Source organism: Neurospora tetraspora (genome assembly GCF_033439725.1).
Source record: "Neurospora tetraspora strain CBS 560.94 chromosome Unknown B0H65scaffold_11, whole genome shotgun sequence".
Taxonomy (NCBI): domain Eukaryota; kingdom Fungi; phylum Ascomycota; class Sordariomycetes; order Sordariales; family Sordariaceae; genus Neurospora; species Neurospora tetraspora.
The window spans coordinates 421,456-441,998 of record NW_026944393.1 but is presented as its reverse complement, the minus strand read 5'-3'; the positions used below and the strand labels follow the sequence as shown (position 1 = coordinate 441,998).

Genomic DNA, 20,543 nt, shown 5'->3' with positions numbered 1-20,543 from the left:
TATATCTTGTCGAGGCACAGAGCTGAGTGCACAGAACTTGCATGCTGCGGAGATGGTAGTACCTAATCACCGGAACTCAGCCTTGCTAAAGTAAGCTAATCGCGCACAAGCATCTCAAATCTCGATGAACATGCATATACTACAACTGAGTCGTCGCTGGCTTTCTGGGTAGCGGCAGAAAAACTGTTCAAGACCTCGAGGTGGATGGGCTCATACTTGATAGGCCAGTGGAAGCTGCATTTACTAAGGTCGCTAGGTAGGTAGAATTGACAACAGACTCTGACATGGCACCAAGTCAGGTATTGTCGATTCTGGATCTTTCCTTCCCTGCAGCGAGCTGGGATTGACTGTGATGTGCCACACTCTGTGGCTTTCAGAAGTCCACAACTTTGCCTGCAGCTCGAGGCCCGATCAATACATTCTAGGCGTGCCTACATCAGCTCTTCGCTTTTCTTTCACTGTCAAATTTGTTTTACCCCGTGGAAGCGTTTCGAACATCTACCAAACCTCTTCTGAGGTTCAAACCCAATACATCCTGTTCTTTCTGCCACCATTTTCTCCTTCATCATTCGTTCTATTGCGCTCTGCATTGTTGGTCTCGAGCGCCCAAACATCACATTCGACAATTCATACGCCTAGTTCAATATGAAGGCCCAGATTCCTCTCCCCGTCGCCATGACCAAAGGTGACGATAACACGGGAATGAGAGGGTGGAATGTGGATCGAAGGACTGCTCAACAGAAATACCGGCAGTCTCTCATCATCCTCGCACTCTCACTCGTCAATGTCAACGCAATCTAGCGAGCAGATCCAGCCAAACCCCATGGAAGTCAACAAAGATTCTCCAGAACCAATTACCATTGATGAAAACATTGTCCTCAAGGAGCTTTCCATCCACAAATGCTTCCGCTTGCCGGCTCATGCGCCTGGCGTCGAGGTTACAGATCTCCCCAACTTTGACGATGTCACTCCGTACGGGGCAACAGACGAAGTACAGCAGCAACTGTGGGAACTCGAGACAAAGAGACTTGTCAAGGCTGTCACTGAACGAGAGCCTTTACGGTTTCGAGGTTCCATGGATCTGGCCATCGACTCAAAAGAGGCATATGCCATCCTTGCCAGTCTTGCAGACAGGGTAATGCAGGCCCTGACTATCATCTCTCACGACGGCGAGTCCATGTTAGCAGAACATCACAGATCACTCTTCAGCAAGACAAAGTGGCGGGATTCCCAAATATCATTAGGATATATGTGCGATAAGGAGGACGACCGAGATGCTGGCGAAAGACGGCCAGAGGAAGCAGCTAAGGGGAACACTGAAGACTTCTTCCGCTTCGTGGACTACTGCACCGCTATCACGGCTCGTTTCCTTTGCTCGGCCACCGAGGGTACCTCCGTTCACGTCAATATCCTCGCACACATGGCAAAAATCACGACGAAGATCAAAGTTGTAGCAGCCGATTTCAAGAGACATGCACAGGTGTCACTCGACAATGGAGTCTCAGAACGGCAAATTGCAATACCCGATGAACACGGAGTTCGCGGATTGAACAAGGCGGTAAATTTGCCAACCATGAGCATGGCCGCTGGCAAAGCACCAGGGCAAAAGCCGACTCGTGAAACTGCTGATAGCTCAGAGGAATTCGCAGATGCGTATATGGATCGTTTGATTGAGAGTCTGGAGTCCCGAACTCTAGATCGCATGGCACCTCTTGAGACGGCGACAAAGAAAAAGGCACTTCGCATAATATACTATCAAAGATGTGATAGCTACCGATGCGGTCTTGTCGGAATGCTGGAAGGGTTCTTGGTCCATCTCAGAGGGACTAGCAAGTTGACACAAACATTTTCGACGTCCTATGAGATCAGTGGGATGGTCTACGAAACTGGCTTTGAACGTTTTCGGACACTTGTATTCCAAGACGAGGAGCACAACTTCAACGGAACTTCCGACGCGCTCAATGTGAATTATGCTCGGAATGGCTTTCACCTTCTCAACCAAACCCTCGAAAAAATGCAGGCGGAGATGATGCCAGAAATAAACACACCGGATGAACACGATGCAGTTTCGATCGGGACCGCGATATCATGGAACTATACGCCTGACAGCCCTAACACGGGCCCCAAGAGCCCCAGCACACAAGCCAGACATATCGTCAAACTCAGGTCTATGTCCGACACTATTACCGTACTCGTCCCGCTGTTACTCGCAAACCCATCCAGGGCATGCTCCGTGTCCAACTTCTTCAACAGGATAACCTTCGTACAACACCTGAGACTCCACTCACAACTGACAGAGGAAGATCGGAACGTTCCGTTCAAGCCCTACACTTACCCCGATTATACAGCCTATTTTTCTCTTTCGACGGAGGAGTATCGTGTTGAACAGTGCTCCCGTCCCCTTGATGGACCGAAGTCGCTCTCCAACGCCCTGATGCGCCGCAACAATCTCCATAGAGGGGATGGCATCACAGCGCTTCCACGAGTAAGCAGCAATGCTTGCAGTACGCCGGATCTTCGAAACACAGGATCTTTGACATCTCGCATGGCCGATCAAAGTGCGCTTGAAAGGATTGAGTCTCGCCGGCAAGAGCTCGACCGCGTGGGAAACATGATGAAGTCCTGGGTTTTTGAGGAGAATGGAGTCATGGTTACGTGCAAAGCGTACGTGGCTTTGACAATGCTCTTCTGCGCTGTTCTTGTTGGAGGCGGGATAGCCGTCGGGGCAACAGTCGGCACAAGAATCACTGCGGTTGATCCGTTCAACGTCACGATGTACTGCTGGGTGTTGGCAGCGTTTGTGCTACTCGTGGCAAAAAGTGTTCGGGTCCATGACTGGCCTTGGAACGACTTCCTCCATTGGCGAGTCCTGTGCAGGAGCGTCTCCGAACTATCCTCAGTGACGGGGATTGATGACCAGCTCATCCTGGCGAAGTTGTTACAAGACGAAGCCGTTTCCTGCCTTGATACCAGAGGACCGTTCAATACGGTATTCTGCCGGAGGTCCGGTGGCGGTGACGGCTTCTCGATAGATCGCCCCATTGGCATGTGGGCGATGCTTGTCAGCGGGTTGATCATGATTGAGGTTGAGTCCATGAACGGTCGGGGGTTGGTCTGTCTAGACCTCCGCAGAGGGACGAGGGGTGCAGTCATCAAATGCGTGGGGGACTACTAAAAGTGTGATCCGGAAGACCGGCCATCGTATATCTACTGCAACCGCATACCAGAACGCAAATGCAAGGAACGCGAGGCACAGGGCGAGCAGGGCCACGGAAACCCGTGCAAACTCGTTCTGAACTGTGGGGATATCCTCTGGATGCGAGCCTTGGGGTTCTATTCTAACAAGGATGCATTGTTCATCTAATCAACCATCCCTAGATTGCCTCTTGCCTGGAGGGGAGATACCTAGTATGAGAGCGGAAGTTCAAGTATGAGGCCAGCTGGGTGAGCAATGTTACAGTACTCATTACTTACCTTCCTTTTTGCTGTAGATTGAAGAAATCATTCCCTCCCTCCACCCAACTACCTACCAAGCGTTCCACATCCCACAAAAAGTCGTCCACATCCCCCTTGATATGCCACGCCTCATTATACGCACAACTCAAACACAACACCCCATCAAACTTCCCCAAAAACACCCCCAACCCATTCGTCAGTTCCTCCCCCGTCACCCACGGCCTATGCACCTCCAACTTCCCCCTCCCCTCCCCTCCCAGCCCCAAGGAATGCTCCCTCTTCACAATCCTATCCACCACCCCCATGCTAGAGATACTCACACTCGGCACCTTTTTCGGCTTCGGCACCTCCATTTTCTCCTCCCCCTTCAACACTCCCTCGGGAAGCAGAGGCGTATGCTCCGCCCAGGTTGCGGGTGCTAAAGCGTAGTGCAGGGGATCGTCCCTCACAGCGGTATAAAACCCCTTAATCTGCTCCAAAACAGTCTCAAACTCCTCCCTCCTCTCTTCCCTTGTCTCGGGAAGCGTAGGGGACATGTCGACTTGTAGCTTGGAGGCAGACAGCGAGTGATACACCGACACACAATGCTTCGGCGTGTCGTAGGGCGGTTGACAGGAGCCGCGCTCGTTGTGGAGGAGGTAATTGGTGTATCTGACTTTTTGTCCTGGTCCTGCGGCAGGTCTATGGGAAGCGGTGGAAGAAGGAACGGAGGAGGAGGACTTGGAGGAAGGGGGTTTCATATGGGTGTTGCGCAGCGCGAGGGCGATGGCTGCGTGGAAGGCGTGCGTAACTGTCGTTCCAGGGTGGTGCTTTTTGAGGGAGGTGGTTAGGGCGGAGGTGCGTTCGCTGGAGATGTAGTGCGCTACGCGTTGGTGTTTGCCCGGCAAGAGGGGGCCCTTGGCGAAGGGGATGCCGATGTCTAGGGGTGCCAGGGTCTGGTCGTCGGGGTTTGATGAGGGCTCAGAGGCTGCGGCTTTGATGGCGTCTAGTCGGGCCTGTTGCTCTGGAGTCGGGACCAGAGGAATGTTGGCGGCCACCCGGTAGGGCGGGCTCAGGTTGGATGCTTCGGAGCCGTCGAAAACGGGGAGCTCGCGGAAGAATTCACCTTCGCTGAAGGCTTGGGCGGTTTTGGTGACGAGACTGTTGAGGAACTGGAGAGTGCCGATGCCGTCGATGATGTCGTGGGGAGAGCGCAGGACGAGGTCTCGGCGGATGGTGGAAGGATCCTGGAGTGGAATTGCAGGGCAGACGACGAACAGAGTGGCTGTGTTTGGAGCGGGTGGATCGCAGTTGGCCCAGTCTTCGCCGGTGTGGCCGAAAGCGGTTGATATCACTTGAAACGTCTTTTCGAGCCATGATTTTGTTGATACGTCGTCGGGAATGGTTCGATAGGACTTCTTCCATTTCCCATCGAGGGCGTCGTAGTGGACATATGAGGCAATGGTTGGGGTCTCGTAACGCTGTCTGAGCCATGCAATGCGGAGGGATTCGTCGAGCCGTTTGGAAACGACTTCGCGGTCCTCATCTTCGGGGACTTGAATGGACAAGGAGATGTGGCCCGTGATGGCGAAGAGCATCCGTCCGGAGCCTTCGTAGAGCTTGACCAAGGTTGAGTAACACACTTCTGCTTCATCGGCATCCCGCTGCCATAGTCCGGGACGGATTTGACGCCAGCTGTAGTCATCACGCTTGAGTCCGGCCTTCAGCACCCTCATCTTGGAAGCTCGGGTATGAGAGTGGAGTCGTGATGTTTTGGTGTCAAAAAGGGGGAAGTAAACAAACGGTGGGTCCGGTTGCTTGGCGTCTAGACGAGCAATTCTTGGCGGGATTGTCGCCCTTTTTGCTGTCGATTTGTCGATGCAAATGAATCGGACAGATTGGATTCTGTGGCCTTATCATGGGTTGAGAGGCTTCCTCAATCTTTCGTGGTTCAAAGTCATGAGGTGTTGATGCCTGGAATCAATCCAGAGTCAGTGCGGCCCGACGGGCATGAAAGCTGGATCATGTGTGCCATAGAGCCGATCTTGTTGACAACCAGCAAGAACGAAGGGACAGAGGAGGTTGTTCCGGGGTGTTCCATTGGCCACTGCTGAAGCATGAGCGATGTTTAGCCGTTCCGTTCCGATCCGCCAACCCGATCATCACCGGCCGGCATCAGGAAGGAGGGGCTTGCAGCAACGCAGTCTGATGTGTGGCTGCATCAAGCCTCAAACACCCCGCCATTGGATTGTGGCTGACAGCTGGTTTCGACTTTGGGGAAATCAGCTGCCAACATCCATTTCCTTTCCATTTCCCTCGAACAACCCCGGTACCTGCGACATGGAGTTACACCCGACCATCCCAAATGCACAACGGTATGTATGTATCCCACGAGAAATTTGGTCCCGGGCCTAGTCAACTGATCATGAAGTGTTAACGATGTAGATGTCTGTTGACAACTTGACCCTTTGCTTTCCGTTCATCTGTTCACTACTCCAACTCGTTACGTGAAACAGACGAGTAAGCACTCTATCGCTGTTCACATGTCATGAGACGGCTCGTTCCGAGTTCCGACACTAGCGCAAGTCCAAAGCATTGGAGATTGGGGGTAGTGGTTGATGAGGTTCGAATTGACTTATCAAGTGGCTGGGCCGTGACCCGAGTGTAACAACTCAACCTGCGGGATCACCTATCAGCGAATTCTAGACGAATCCGACAACACACGGAGTTTGTCGCGGAGGTTCGTTACCCCTTCAAGTAAGTTGGGTGGTATTGTGGTGGGGTCTTCAACCCGACTCAAGAACTACCGGATACTCTTGGTAGAGGATGAGCCAATCACGCTTTTTGCTCCCCTGCAAGATCTTCCCACATATCTTCAGAATGGAGCAAGCCGAAGTCCGGGACTACGGGGACCAAAAAGTTCTGAAGACCTATATCAACGGCTTTCCCTTCACGGATATCTGGTGCTCTTCTCAACATCTACGCAACGACAACATACCCAGACATGGCTCTCACCGAGCTGCTCGGAGCCCTCCCGTTGGTCTCCAGCGGGATGCCCAAATTCCAAGTTGCCGCCATCTATCTCGCCATTGGCTTTGTCTCTTGGTACATTATCTCATCCACTACGGCTTGGTATCGTCTCAAGGCCTTTCCAGGCCCTCCTACCACCGGCTTTTCCAACTTTTGGGCCGCTAGAGCTGTGTGGACCGGCAAAACACGCAAGATCTTTCCCGAGACTCAAGAGAAATATGGCCCAATTACTCGCATTGGGCCCAACGCTCTCATGGTCTGCGATGCCGCTACCGTTGTCAACATCAATGGCGTACGCGGCGGCTACGCTCGGCCAAAAGACTTCTACGACTGCATTCGAATGGACCCATGGGATCAAACTGTCCTCTCAGAGACTGACTCAGCTATGCACAACGAGCGCAAGACAAAGGTCTACGCAGGCTACCAGGGCAAGGGCGAGATGGATCTTGAGAAGGATGTCAACATGGTCGTTTCTGAGGCCGTCGAGCTTGTTCGCACCAAGTACATGCACTCTGCCACTTCTGGACCCAAGCCCCCCCTGGACTATACCCGTATTGCTCGACACATTGCCGTCGACGCGGTCACGCAGACCGGTTTTGGCAAGGCTTGGGGTGATGTCCGCGAAGAAAAGGATCACTTCGGCTGGCTTGGCTTTGCGGATATGGCGGTTGGGTATGTGCATACCTTGGCCTACATTCCTGCAATCAGCAAGATCGTGCTGTCAAAGCCCTTGATGGCTCTTCTAGGTCCGAAGCCAACAGATAAGACCGGTATGGGTGCTTATCTCGGGTGAGTCCACAAGTTCCCAAAATTGCATCAACGACTACATGCTAATAGCTAATCCTTCCCAGTCTCATCGAGCGTGAGGTTGCTAGACGCTACAAGGATGGTGAAGCGAAGGGTAGGCCCATCAAGGCCGACACTGGCCGCTCAAGCATGCTTGTAAGTCACCAACCTCCACCGCTCTCATCCACGCTAACACATCTTCCTCAGGACGAATGGGTCAAACATGGCGTCACCCAACGGACGGCCGTGCTCGAAGTGTCCGCCCAACTCCCCGCCGGCACCGACACCACCGCCTCCGCCCTTCAAGGCACCATGCTCTACCTCCTCTCCACTCCCTCCGCCTACTCGCGCCTCAAGTCCGAGATCGCCACCGGCATCCGCGAAGGCCGCATCTCCTCCCCCATTACCGACCAGGAAGCCCGCAAGCTGCCCTACCTCCAAGCCGTCCTAAACGAAGGTATCCGCATGATGCCTCCCCTCATGAACGGCTTCCCCCGTCAGGTGCCTCCCGAGGGAGACACTATCTGCGGCAAGTTCGTGCCCGGAGGTACGGACATCTTTGTCAATTATATAGCGTTGTTGCAAGATAAGAGCGTGTTTGGCGAGGACGCGCACATGTTCAGGCCGGAGAGGTACCTGGAGGGGGATGAGGAGCACAGGAATCGGTTGTTCAAGACGACCGATTTGGCGTTCTCGCATGGAAGGTGGAGGTGCTTGGGGCAGAAGCTGGCTTGGTTGCAGTTGCAAAAGGTTACTGTTGAGGTGAGTGACTCAATGATTATAACGGGAAATGTTGTGGATGATGAGAGGCTGACAGGAAGACAGTTCATGAGGAACTTTGATATGCAGATTGTGGATCCGATGCATCCTTGTAACTTGAGGTGTCACTGCACGCCGGAGATGGATGATTTGATGGTGAGGATTACGGAGGCGAGGTTGGATTAGGTGTTGAGACACTACATGAGGAACACATCTCGGAAGATGAAACATTACAAGGTTGGTGTCCAAGCCAAAAAAAAAAAAAAAAAAAAAAAAAAAAAAAAAAGTCATCCACCTTCATCACAGATTACCTGTTACCGATCAACCACCACCGAGTGTACCCGTTCCCCCATAACCATCACCATTACCATCAACCATTAGTCGTCAAGCATCAATTATCAGCCATTATAAAGCATCCAAATCCTCGTATTTTTTCCCATGATCATGTTCTGTATCTCTCACATCCCGGACCGCATCCTGCCCCTCCGATTCATCATGATACATCTTGCACTTGAGGATCACACTCACTCCTAGAGTTCTTGAATCGCCCTTCGACTCTTACTCTCCATTAACGGGAATATTGGGGTGTACAGAGCGCTTAATATATCTTAAGCGTAGCTCAACGCTGTTAACCGCTGGCCAACGCCTTTAAGCGTTGAAATATCTTACAGGTATGCTGTTGCTAGTTAGATGGGCGTAACTTCGGGTAAGTGGTAGCGGTAGAGATACTGACCATGTGAAAAGAAGAGTACAAAAGCTGGCTGCCTACTAGCATCGACTACTGCAATGTCTTCAAGGGGGGAACATCCCCCCTGACCATGCCCCAGTACTGGATAGCCACCGCAGGTTCGGTGCCAACAAGGTGTTTCCTCTCGTTCTTGGGATCCGCCATGAGGGTGATGTGGCTATCGCAGTTCCCGTCCCAGGTGACATACAGGTAAATATGCCCCGAAATTAGGAGCTTTTCGATGTTGTGGCCCATAACGACGGTGATGTGCCAATCGGCATCCCGCTGCATTTTCTTCATGCGCCCAGTTCTTGGGTCCCTAATCATAGTAGGGACTCCGTCCTCATACACGCTTTGGGTGTTGTGAGGGCCCTGGCGGATCCCCACGTAGTTGAGGCCCAGGCGATCTGTTAGACATGCCCGTGAAGCAGGAGCTCGTTGATGTTGTGGCCCATGAGAACGGTCATGTGCCAATCAGCAGGCTGCTGCTTATGAACCAGGCGCCTGGTGTTGGGATCCATAACCATAGTAGGTAGGGATCCCATCTATGTTGACATTTCGGGTTCGGTGAGAACCCTGTGAACCTAACATGGCTGTTAGGATTCAGCTCTTGGGCAAGGCGCCAGGTCTGGCCGGGCACCTTTCCGTTCTTAAGTGTCCACGGTCCGGTGGGTGGCATCGTGGATTAGGCGACGAGTGGTTGAATGTCGTAAGGTCTTGGGCGCGGGGCTTCGGGCGCCTCGAAGGACTGTGATTTGTTGCTAATGAGGGAAATTCTGCTGATAGATAAAACTGTGAGGATGGGGCCGGTGCACGTCAGGAACATCTGGTCAAATGCGGCCTGGTGTTTACCTAAGTTCTCTCCGCCACGGTCGATCGGAACCTGTCGTCCTTAGCTGGCTTCTTTCTTTTACCTCGCCGACGAGAAGAAGTCAAGCAATGTGAGAGTGGCTGGCCGTTGTGGGTTGTGGATTGGAAGGAGGGAATTCGTTAGGGTACCTACGCAAGCTATATATGCATGAAATGCTATGAACCAGCCATAAGCCTTGTGCTTCAAGTTAATCCGCAGTGCTGTCACAGCACTTCATAAAGCGTTGCGTGCGTAGAGGTATGTATCACTCCACCTGTCGACACCTATCTTCCACGCATCTCGTGGAACATGGAACGGAAGAGATGAAACGCCGGAGACACGAACAACTGAATGTGGAGGGGTTAAGTAACTATCCATTTATGGAAGCCTTTCTAGTCATCGATGACTTTGGATGAATTGTTGCGTGAGTTTGCGTCTAACATCTTTTGTTTGCAAACGACAATGTTGGGCCACTCCGTTTCGCATCCGCTTGATTTTACACTACACGCAAAGCTCCAGGTCGTCGTTTCCTCCCCAAACGCTCATGTTGGAGACGGGAAAGCACTGAGATAGAAAGCTTCTGGGTGCATCTCCTCCACCTAAAGACAAATGATTATCGAATAATAAAACTCTTTTACAATGAACCAATGCTTGCCAGGAGGTTGCTGTAAAAGGAAGCATGCTTGCGTAGAGGTAAAGTCGTGGTAGATGACGAGTTTTGGGCTAACGGGAAAGTCTTTGCGTCTCCGTAAGATTGAATTGCCGTCTTTGGCCATCGCTTTTGTGTCCATTTTAAACGCTTCGGGTGAAGCGACGTAGCCTGAGCTGTTGTCGGTAATCCCTTTAATGTTGGAGTTGTACGTCTCGAGTAATGGCGTTATGCGTATCATTTGTCATTTTATCTATCTTTATAAGCCTTACCAAGGCACTTTTAGCAGTCTAAAATCTTATACGTGCCTGCAAGGAGTAATGAAAGCACTTTCCTGGTTTGCTTTGTTCGAATGTTCATTGTTCATCGTCAGGGGGGATCTGAGGCGCAGCACGGACCATCGGAGTTGGGCTCAGGGCAACCACTCCCGAGCGACTTCAACTATACAGAACGGCGGTTAATTGACCGATGCTGACATGTTCTTGTTGATATCCTGGTCTTACCGCCTTTTTAATACATTTTTAACAAGCTCACTATTTGCAATTCTTCTAGAAGCGCTTGTTCTCGAGGAGTGTCATAGGTCGATTCTTACGGTAACGTTGGTAACATCGTTACGTTCGCGTAATAAAACCTTACCAGTCAAGCGATGTGATCACTGGGCGTCCTTACGCCGCACCCTCAATTATTTCTACCAAATTGGACAAATCCTGCACTTGAATGCTGTCAGATACTTCTGAAGGGTAATTTTACTGTCACAGGTGACATGCAAGTCCGATAACACGGAATGGTCGTAGGGTTATCATGTATTGTTTCGTGATCGTAAAGACGAACTGATCACAGAGCATCATCAGAGGTGCGCATCAAAAGGTACAGTACGAAAGGTATCACCGGCGCAAACATTCGCCTCACTCATTAACAGCTTAAATGCAGAACTTACCTACATAGAGGTCAAAGATGAAACGGCAGAAAAAGGTAGGTATTAATCATTCATTCCTGCAAAACGCTAACTCCTGTGCATTCCGTCAGATCTGAACCCTGAGCCAGACCAAGTACCAAAACTTCCATGCTTCCTAGCTGTGAACCCCAATTTCTTTCCTTCAAATATCCCGTGCCATGGTATCTTCGGTCGTAACATAGGTCCCTTCGTCAAATGTCGCTGTGTGCTGATGCCGCTCGATGGTGATGAAAAAAGGAGAAAAGGAAAACGCCAAGACTCCTTTCCGAACCAATCGCTGTAGTACTGATGAAATCTCTGTAGCATCGCTTGATGATATCTTGTCGTTCCCATTCTGGCTTGGAATAGACCGAGCGTCGGATTGAATGGGTGGGTGGCTAGAATGGTGGTGGAAAGACATCGCCATTGTTGGAGAAGGGGGCGGAAGCTGGCTAGAACCTGGTGGTTAGAATTGTGTAGCGACTGGACTGGATCCATGATATGGTAGGTAGGTAGATACTTACTCGGAGGAGGATAAGAATTCTGCAGGACCTCCTGAGCTTACAAGGCAGAAGACGAACGTGGTATTCCGAGGCAAAACAACGACAACAGAAACAACCCCATGTTGAATGAGGGAGGGAAGACAAGATCTCCGACAACGGAGACGAGGACAAGAGACAGGGGGGTTAGGTGGTCACAAGTGGTAACGACATCCAAATACCCTCTTCATCGCACCTCTCCACCAAGCTGGGGAGAAGGGCCGGGAGGGACATGGAGGGGATCGAACTCAAGGTTCTCCTTTGTGCCCCTGGCCCCGGCGAGCATCGGGACTGATTCATCGGAGCTTTTTCATGAAGTGCCGTGCTGGGCTGCTTTGGGTTTCACAGTATGTTGTGGGGACCTTTGCTGCTCCACGCTCACTCATATCGTCCTGTTCAAAGGCTTGCCTACGGTCCAGAAGTGCGATGAGTAGGTACAATACGAGTGCAATCACGCCTGGTCCAGCAAGGTACGCACATATTGAACCGGGTTGGCGTTCACAACTTCAACGAGGCTCATACACCACTCCAGCGCGGCTTCGTGCTATTCGCGGGAAGATTTGGACGGTGGGAGGTCCACAACACGTCAAGTGCTGTGGGCACGGATAAGGATGATAACGAGGACTATAACTCGCGGGAAGAGGAGGAAGATTATGAGGATTATGAGGATGGTGCTGGTGCGGGGCCTGGACACTTGGATCGTTCTCATGGTTCTCGGGGATCTCGTGAATCATCGTCACCTAATGTGAGCAGACGAAGTTATCTTCCTTGTTTGTGGAAATTAGAGGCAAGGTGGACCGGAGAGGTTAGTAGCCTGACTGGTTCTAGTACTGGTAAACCCTTGGGTATGTGTGACACATGTTTCTTTTCTTTTCAGTCACGTTTCGCTTGGAGTTGGATGTTCTACTGTAAGACCTTGGGTCATAATTTTTGTTTCATGTCAAACAGTTGTCTTATGTTTCATGTACTATGTACTTTGTATCTACTTTGTGCTAGTTCTCATGTCTCACCCGTTTGGTCCTGCTCTTCCTTGTGCAATCTCATACCCAGCAATTAGTTCTCATTCTGTCTGTACGCAGTACAATCACACACTCTCACAAGCCTCACACTACCGCACCAGCCCCGGGTCCAAATACACCCGTAAGACCCCAACCCAAGTTGGTCTTCAACGTCTCCGGCACCACCAACGCAAAGAATGCCGGAAGGAAGCTCGCAGCCCTCGAGGCCGCCTTCCCAACCCTTCCACTTCTCATCAGCCTCCCAAGTCCAATCATGGACGCCAAGCCTGCCAAAGCGCCCACGCCGACAGCCATGACCCGGGACTTCGCCTCCTAAGAGAAGCTCCCGGACAAGAGGCTGCCGGCGCTGCCAGCATTGAGGTAAGACTTGAAGCCCTTGACTACATCATCCACCATGTTCCTCTTTGTGCTGACGCGCTGAGGGCCCACGGCAGCATTCTGATTGCGTTCCTCAAACCAGGGATGGTCGAGTACTTGTTGGATCGTTGCGCGATCTTTGGGGTGCCACTTGAAGATGGACATGAGCAGATCAAAGAGCTGATCGGCCTCTTCGTTGTCCACCCGCAACTGAATGTACTCATCATCATCATCATCATCCAGTTACTTGCCGTTTCTTCTGGCCTCATCAAAGGGCAATTGCAGCATGTGCCCCATCTTGTTGCTGTTGTGATTCTGTTGCGACCGCCACAGCTCATACTGCTTCTTCATACCATCGGCCTCCTCCTGCGTGACCGACAGGTATAGCGTTCTCTGCAGGTTCCTCCTGAAAGTTTCCTCGCCGTGTTTCATCACGCGCTCACCTCTCTTGACCTTCTCCGCCCTCTCGGCAGCCTGCTTCTTCTTCATCTCTTCCACTACCTCTGGGCATATTGAGGGCATCTCCGTGATGGGCTTCAGCTCCCCATCGTTGCTTTCGTCGGACTCGGCGACGTCCGCCGCAAAACACCTCCACTTCGGCTGCCGCTTGTGCTCCTCCTTGTACGCCGCCCTGAACGGCTCGGGCATCGGTCCCATCAGCGACTCCATCTTGGCGGCATGCATGTTGCCGTCGTCGCCCTCGTCTTCGTGAGCAAAAGGGGTGAAGCCCAGCGCCAGGTTCATGATGCAGCAACCGAGTGCCCAGATATCCGACGCAGGGCCGAGGAGTGCCCGTGCAGCCCTCTTCGGGCGGGTCGAGAGGGGAGTAAGACACGCCGAAGTCGGTTACGGCGAGGGAAGCAGCGCAGAGGCCGGAGTAAAAGCCAATTGACGTGGAGCCGACGAGTTGCTCGGGTACAGAGGGCGCCGAGGCACGGGTGATGGGCTTTCCGTCCTTTATGGAGAAGACCCGACCGGTTTCGGGCTTTTCGCCGTTGCGGAAGGATTTGAGTAAGGTTTCTTCGGGGAGGGAGTCGACGCCGTGGCAGAGGCGGACGAGGATGTTGGGGGGTCGAAAGTCGCCGTGGCAGAGGCCGCGGGAGTGGATGAACTCGAGACTTAACGAGCTGGAAGCAGAGGTCCTTGACCAGGGTGCGGCTTTGGCCGCATATGCTGAACATATAATTGGCGGTGATGGCAGAGAGCGTGAAGACGAGGGCGAGGTGGCGGCCGTTGGGGCCGTTGATCCAGAAGTAATCGAGGGGGACGGAGATGTGGAGATCGTTTTCAATGGTTGAGAGGTCGATTCCACGGAAGGCTCCCATTGCGCGAAGCTCAGCGCAGTCGAGTTTCGACTCTTTGGCGGACATAACCTTCACTGCTCTCCACTTGGGGGTTGGGGAGAGTGTGTCCTGGCATAGCCAGACAGTGCCGTAGCCGCCATGGCCTAGCTTGTGTACCACACGGAATCGACCATTGTCACCGAGTCGGTCGCCGAGGATGATGGGATGGAGGCCGCCGGGTTTGTAGTTCTCTAATGGCTCAGCACAACCCCAGAAGTCATCTTCCACGTCGTACAGGAATTCTCCCTCGTCATCGCCGGCATGGGCGGGGGGTTGACCGTCGGGAAGGCTCATGGTGTTGAGGCTTGCCAGATGTATTGGGGCGTGTCGCGGTGTCTCTCTGATATCAGATTGCTGGTTCATGGTTGGGTCCATGGGGTCCATGTTGAACTGAACGCCTTTGGAGTGCTGGGGCGCCAGTTTCCGTTTCCGAAATGGCCCGGAACATCTGGGGTGATAATGGGCTTCAATGTTCCAGGTTGATGGCTTCCGGGTTGGTGGCCGGCATAGTGGTTGTTGACGTACATGTGGCCAGTGATGTATTGGTTTGTAATATACGGATTGTTTCCGTATTGATAGTTGCCGTTTTGGGAGTTGCCGTACTGGCGGTTGGGGGCGTCTGCATCCTAGGCAGATCCTCCAATTCCGCGAGCGAGTCGCTTCTGAGTGCTGAGGGTGACTGCCCTGGTCAGCCACCACTCCTCAGAGGCAGATTGTTCGCCAGGCCTGGGGAACTCTCGGCTCGCGTGGAGGGGTCGGCGAGGTAGACGAAGTCGTAGTCGTCTGTCTTTCATGTTGTCTTCGGAGTCGGGGTGCTGGAGGCTGGAGCTTCTCTACCTGTAGGTAAATGTGGCCCTGGTGATAGAGCTCTTCACCCCGGCGTCCAGGGGTAGGCATAGTCGCCAGAACAGGTACCCTCACCGCGGGGCTTTGGAAGCACTACAAGATACCAATCTGTCTTTCGAGATGGAGCTTGTTTCCAAGATGTGCCAGGCAAGAGCGTCCGCGGGGCGCCTTCTAGGCACTTCGGGCTGCTCAAGGGAGAGCGACTTCGTTGGCAACTAGTGAAGTTCCGGACGGAACTCGGGGTACGGCTTGGGAGGTAGACGCGGCCTAGATTGGTGGGTACCTAGGTTTCTCGCTGGATGACAAAAGAGAACATACTGAAGGTCGAGAAGAAAAGCCGTGTGAGAGGGCGAGAGACAAAATAACCAGCTTTACCCGGTCATTAAGACGTGTGCAATCCAGAAGTGGCCTTCTAGAGACCATTCTCGCCGCTACCGTTAGCTCCAGCTAGAGCCAACGCTTGTGTGTGCCGGTCCCGAAGAAACCTTGTACGTAGTTTGTGTATACCACCATTCTTCCGACGCAGGCTTCTCGCCCCATCTGTGGTGGTACTTCCTGGTCGACGGGTTGGCGGGATACTGGTAATCGAACTCTTCAACGTTCTTTCCGTCGCTGCGGAGAATCTTCTCCAGGTATATGTGACCTTGGAGGTACAGTTCCTCGCCGCATGAGCTGGCATTTCTGCCTGCGTGTGGTGTAGATCTGCGGGATGTGCAGGTCGGCATCGCTGGTTTGATTCTGGGTCTTCGAGGTCCAGCCGGTGATGGCGTCCGTCTTGGCCGCCTCGGAGAAGCTTTTGCAGGTATATATGACCTTGCAAATAGAGTTCTTCGCCCCTGGTACCCGCCTTCTTGCCGGCGTAGAGTGTGATATGTAAGTCCGCGGGAGAAGTTTGGTTACTAGTGCGACCGGTAATCTGGTTGGTGAGTTGGTGACCCTCATCACCGTACCGAACTCATCATGTTCGTTCTGGTCCTCATGAGGATCGGACCGGACAACCGCGTAGACAGGCCCCAGCAGGGTAAGACACTCTCGGATAATTTGTTGCGTTTGCGCGAAGTTATCAACGCCCTGTTGATTTTTCGCGTATCTCCGACGCGGCTCCTCGAGCCAGATAATGCTGGTGTCGGACTCGCAGCGGTACATGGCCGGGTTGTAGATCGTGGCACCCATGGTAGCGGGACCACCCCTTCCACCTCTTGCGGAGGGTCCCCAACCGCGGGCCTAGCCTCCGCGGGTTTTGCTGCCCTCAAAGATGTCTCCCGGGGTGTACCTGACATGCATGTCGGGATTGGGTTTGTGCCGATTCCTGCCAGGGACGTTCGTTTCCCTCCTTGGTCGTCCAAGGATCAGTGGGAGGCATTGTGCTTGTGGTATAACAGGCCTGCTTGGGAGCTTGTGGCTATACGTAAGAGAGGTAGGGGAGCCGCTTAGTTAACTGGGGCCTCTACACGGTCAGAGGTAATTTGAGGTTCCGTCTGCCAGGGGCCATGCCAATCTTTTTCCTCGTCGGCATCGAAGGTGGTGTAGTAGATACACGCTATGTACCTAGTTGGGCGCCTCTGAACAGCTCCGAGATGAGGGGTTGGTTGACGCCGATGCCGGAGATGGGACCATTCTTGGTGACGTCGACACATTGTCCCTTCTCACCTTCCGCGGGGGTCTGTTTGGTGTAACCCCCTCGTCTCCAATCGTCAGTTGACACGAATGTTGTCGAGACCGGAACCTGTACCCGTTGTGGGGAGGGGCCCTGGGTCCTGGATGCCCTATGCCGGGGGTTCTTGAGGATGATGATCCTTGCCCCTGCCATTTTTGTTGGGTTCAAGGAGGTGTACTAGAGGTAGAGTACGGGAAGTCAGTGCTGGTTGTCGTATAAAGTACCTCTAGTGGTAGAGCGACAAACATCGGGTAAGCTACAAAGAGTGATTAGGATAGGTACTGGGGGGTGGACAATTCCTTGTCGGCAGAAGTGGGGAGTGGACAATGGTGTTTTGGACAGGAATGGTACGTAACACGGTAACCAGCTGGGAGTACTGGATTGGATTTGAATGTGGATGCTGTGGCCATGCAGAAAACGGAAGACTGTGCCGTGTGGACAAAGAAGGTTTACCTGATTGCAGATTGCTCTATATATTGAGCCCTGGTGCTGTGAGGCCTGTATGGGGAGGGTGACGAGGCTGTATATAGAGGTGCCTGTCCACCTGTTGATGATGAAACTGTAGTTCTGAAGAGCTGGCAATCGGACAGTATCAACCACTTGGAAAGCCTCTTATATACACACTTCATCAGTCCCGCTTGGTTTGGGGGCACACTTACGTATGTCCAGCTTGTCGATGTTGTCGTCTGGTCTAGCACTCCGTAGCAAAATGATCAGAGTCAGAGTAACAACTATCGCCATCAGCAACTAACTGACAAGCCGATACACCATGGTTGCCCTCGCAAATGGTTGTTCGCGATATGATATACCTTCCCTGAGCAAGCTCATTGCCTAGCACAAGCAGAAAACAGCAGGCCGAGTGCTCAACAACTAGGAGCAAATCGTTATGTGAAGCAAAAGGACAAAACGACAGTAAACACACAGCGAAGGGAAACATTCAACATCCCATGGGACTAGAATGGCAAGAAAATAAAGGTCGGATAAAAGTGGGAGAGGGAATAAAGGGGGAGAAAAAAAGCAAAGTAAACAATCACGAAATGCGCCACAGCATCGCCAACCACGGGCATCCTGCCAGGTGCCAAACGCCAGCCCCCAAATCCTTCCCCAGCTCCCCGGAAAACACCCGCCAATAACGTGCCAACTAGTCCCCAAGCAGGATGATATGCGCCGTACTGCGCCGGGATGGTGGGTGATGCTCGGGATTGAGTTTCACCCTAAAATCTCTCCACGATGGCGTTTTGTGAAACCCCAGAAATTTTATAGAAATATGTAGTGACCAGATAGGCAACTGAATCATTCAGCTCTCTGGGTTACTTAACCCCGAGGACAAGCACTTCCGCCACCACAACCAAGAGGAGGAACTTTCCTCCTCGATCTTCTTCCTCCAACTTCACAATCACCCAATCAGTATCTCAGTTCGAAGGAGAACCACCGTCAAGATGCGCCTCATAAACACCACCACCCTCACCCTCACCTCCTTCATGGTCCCCGTCTCCTCCCTCCCCGCCTACGCCATCCTCTCGCACACGTGGTACCCATCTCCAGACGAGGAAGTGACCTTTCAAGATTTCACCTCTCTCCCGCCTCACCAATTAGAAAAGAAAAAGGGCTACGCCAAGATCAAGCAAACATGTCACCGCGCAAAGAAATCGGGGATCAAATGGGCTTGGGTGGACACGTGTTGTATTGATAAAACGTCGAGTGCGGAGCTGACGGAGGCGATTAATAGTATGTGGGCTTGGTACCGGGGGGCGACGGTTTGTTTTGCTTTTTTGGAGGATTTGGAGCCTGTTCCCAAGGGGGTAGGACATGGGCATGGGCAAGGGCAGAATGCGCGAAACTCGCAGATTGTTGGGGAGCAATGGTGGTCGCAGATTGGGGAGCAATGGTGGGAGGATGGGGGGAGTAACGTGGGTAGTAGCAATGCTGGCAGCAACGTTTCTGCTGCTACCGGGTCGGGGACGGGATCGGCGACATCATCGCACACCCAGGCCGGACGAATGGACCACCTAAGCCACGAGGAGAAGGTCGCTCGTTTCAGGACCTGTCGCTGGTTTACAAGAGGATGGACCCTGCAGGAGCTGATTGCTCCCAGCCGCATGGGGTTCTACAACAGCAAATGGGAGTTCGTCGGCGAGAAGTCCTCCTTGAAACAAGTGCTCGCTGAGATCACGCAAATCAGCGAGTCCGTCCTCGAGAACAGCGCCTTGCTCCTGACCATCCCCGTTGCGCAGCGCATGTCCTGGGCTTCTTCGCGGGTGACTACCCGCCCGGAGGATATGGCGTATTGTTTACTCGGTATCTTCGACGTGCAGATCCCGTTGCTGTATGGAGAGGGAGAGAAGGCGTTTATAAGGCTGCAGGAGGAGATTGTCAAGGAGACGAACGACTTTTCGCTTTTTGCGTGGAAGACGGGGAAGGGATCGGGGACGCAGCACCAAAAGCATTGGGGCATATTGGCGCCGAGTCCGAAAGAGTTCGCGACTTGTAGGGATATCGAAAACTGGGGAAACCCGTTGTATAACGCCGAGTGTCTGATTACGAGTAAAGGACTACGAATCACGCCGGCGCCGGGTGACGGGTTGAGGAGCGGCAGTTCCAGTTACGGGCTCAAGGGGACGTATATCCTTGATCTGGGGTGTTACCACAGGAGTGAGAAGGGCAGGGCTATCGGCGTGGTTTTGCAGCAGCATGGCTCGGATCTGTACTGTCGCGTGATGCCGGAGAGCTTGCCCATGTGGCCGACGGGACCGGGGCAACAGCCCGTGTTGCGCAAGAGCAGGTTGTTTTATATCACCAAGACGGTATCCCCCGTGGCGTCGACGCTGCTGGGCTCGAGTCATCGGTGGGCATTTGACCTGTCGCAGGTGTTCGCAGCGCTGGCCGAGATCAAGTTCGTTCCGAAGCAAAGCCAGTTCCAACCAGAGGAAAGCTGGGACGCGGAGCGCATGCTGTTCTTGAGTCAAGGGTCGAGAGACTTTCAATGTTGCGCGACATTCGTGACGACGAGGAAGGACGGGTTGGGGGCGTTGAGGATCTTGGTATGGTGCCACCTACATCTCGTTCACGGCGGCGAGGGAGAGGCGCAGGCGTCGGTCAAGGTTGAATTCGATCCGCCCACCGAGGGGGAAACTGACGACGACGGTTTTGTCAAATGTGAAGGGAAGGTCGTGAGGGATGCCTATGAGGGTCAGCCGGTATTCAGAGTCCTGATCGAGGCGACGACGAGCAAATTCCGCGCGCTCCCGACCATCATGTTTTTTCGCGGTACCGACGAAAAGATGGCGAGGAAGAACCAGATGTACCAGCAACAAAAGGTAGCGGCGGCCGCGGTAGGAAGAGAAAGGTATTTCAATTCGGCGGCGGCGAGTATGTCGAGCAGCACTGTGGGGAAGTAGGTACCTTTCAGTTTGTTTACTTTGGGAAGTTGAAGATGGAGTTTGTTGGATGGAAGAGGAATGACGAGGGGACGAAGACGGGATGAGAGAGATGTACATCAGTTTAGTGGTAATTGTTAGTAAAATACCCTGGACGCGTGGTACCACAAAACAAGAGGTACCTCAAACTGAACCCCACCAGCCACACGTGATCTCCCTCCTCTTTCGCGGAACT

The 20,543-nt window shown here is 52.9% G+C and overlaps 7 protein-coding genes across 7 annotated transcripts; 3 read left to right on the top strand and 4 right to left on the bottom strand.

Moving 5' to 3' along the window:
* Positions 1–715: 715 nt before the first annotated feature.
* Positions 716–3,668, top strand: B0H65DRAFT_566488 (uncharacterized protein; the record flags this gene model as incomplete). The annotated part of the gene is given in 5 exon segments (XM_062830326.1): positions 716–786; positions 802–1,135; positions 1,145–1,179; positions 1,198–3,160; positions 3,179–3,668. Coding segments are annotated over 5 exon segments (2,589 nt in total). The 3' UTR covers positions 3,365–3,668.
* B0H65DRAFT_504061 (uncharacterized protein) lies at positions 3,199–5,562 on the bottom strand. The gene has a single exon (XM_062827886.1). It carries the CDS (start codon positions 5,169–5,171, stop codon positions 3,471–3,473), a length of 1,701 nt encoding a protein of 566 aa, XP_062676547.1. The 5' UTR covers positions 5,172–5,562; the 3' UTR covers positions 3,199–3,470.
* Positions 5,563–6,193: 631 nt separating this feature from the next.
* Positions 6,194–8,270, top strand: B0H65DRAFT_81704 (cytochrome P450). Its single transcript, XM_062831450.1, has 4 exons — positions 6,194–7,254; positions 7,317–7,407; positions 7,459–8,013; positions 8,077–8,270. The coding sequence occupies exons 1-4, from the start codon at positions 6,440–6,442 to the stop codon at positions 8,194–8,196; spliced, it is 1,581 nt and encodes a 526-aa protein (XP_062676546.1). The 5' UTR covers positions 6,194–6,439; the 3' UTR covers positions 8,197–8,270.
* A 518-nt stretch (positions 8,271–8,788) lies between these two features.
* B0H65DRAFT_437178 (uncharacterized protein) lies at positions 8,789–9,145 on the bottom strand (the record flags this gene model as incomplete). The annotated part of the gene is made up of 1 exon (XM_062825292.1): positions 8,789–9,145. A coding segment is annotated over one exon (357 nt), but the record flags the coding sequence as incomplete, so codon positions are not given.
* Positions 9,146–13,040: 3,895 nt separating this feature from the next.
* B0H65DRAFT_512907 (kinase-like domain-containing protein) lies at positions 13,041–14,722 on the bottom strand (the record flags this gene model as incomplete). The annotated part of the gene is given in 5 exon segments (XM_062828618.1): positions 13,041–13,304; positions 13,587–13,638; positions 13,681–13,887; positions 13,919–14,196; positions 14,210–14,722. The coding sequence occupies 5 exon segments, from the start codon at positions 14,720–14,722 to the stop codon at positions 13,041–13,043; spliced, it is 1,314 nt and encodes a 437-aa protein (XP_062676544.1).
* Positions 14,723–15,711: 989 nt separating this feature from the next.
* On the bottom strand, positions 15,712–16,447 carry B0H65DRAFT_553716 (uncharacterized protein; the record flags this gene model as incomplete). The annotated part of the gene is made up of 2 exons (XM_062829988.1): positions 15,712–15,959; positions 16,225–16,447. 2 exons carry the CDS (start codon positions 16,445–16,447, stop codon positions 15,712–15,714), a joined length of 471 nt encoding a protein of 156 aa, XP_062676543.1.
* Positions 16,448–18,119: 1,672 nt separating this feature from the next.
* B0H65DRAFT_81682 (heterokaryon incompatibility protein-domain-containing protein) lies at positions 18,120–20,487 on the top strand. The gene has a single exon (XM_062831449.1). It carries the CDS (start codon positions 18,371–18,373, stop codon positions 20,327–20,329), a length of 1,959 nt encoding a protein of 652 aa, XP_062676542.1. The 5' UTR covers positions 18,120–18,370; the 3' UTR covers positions 20,330–20,487.
* Positions 20,488–20,543: the final 56 nt, after the last annotated feature.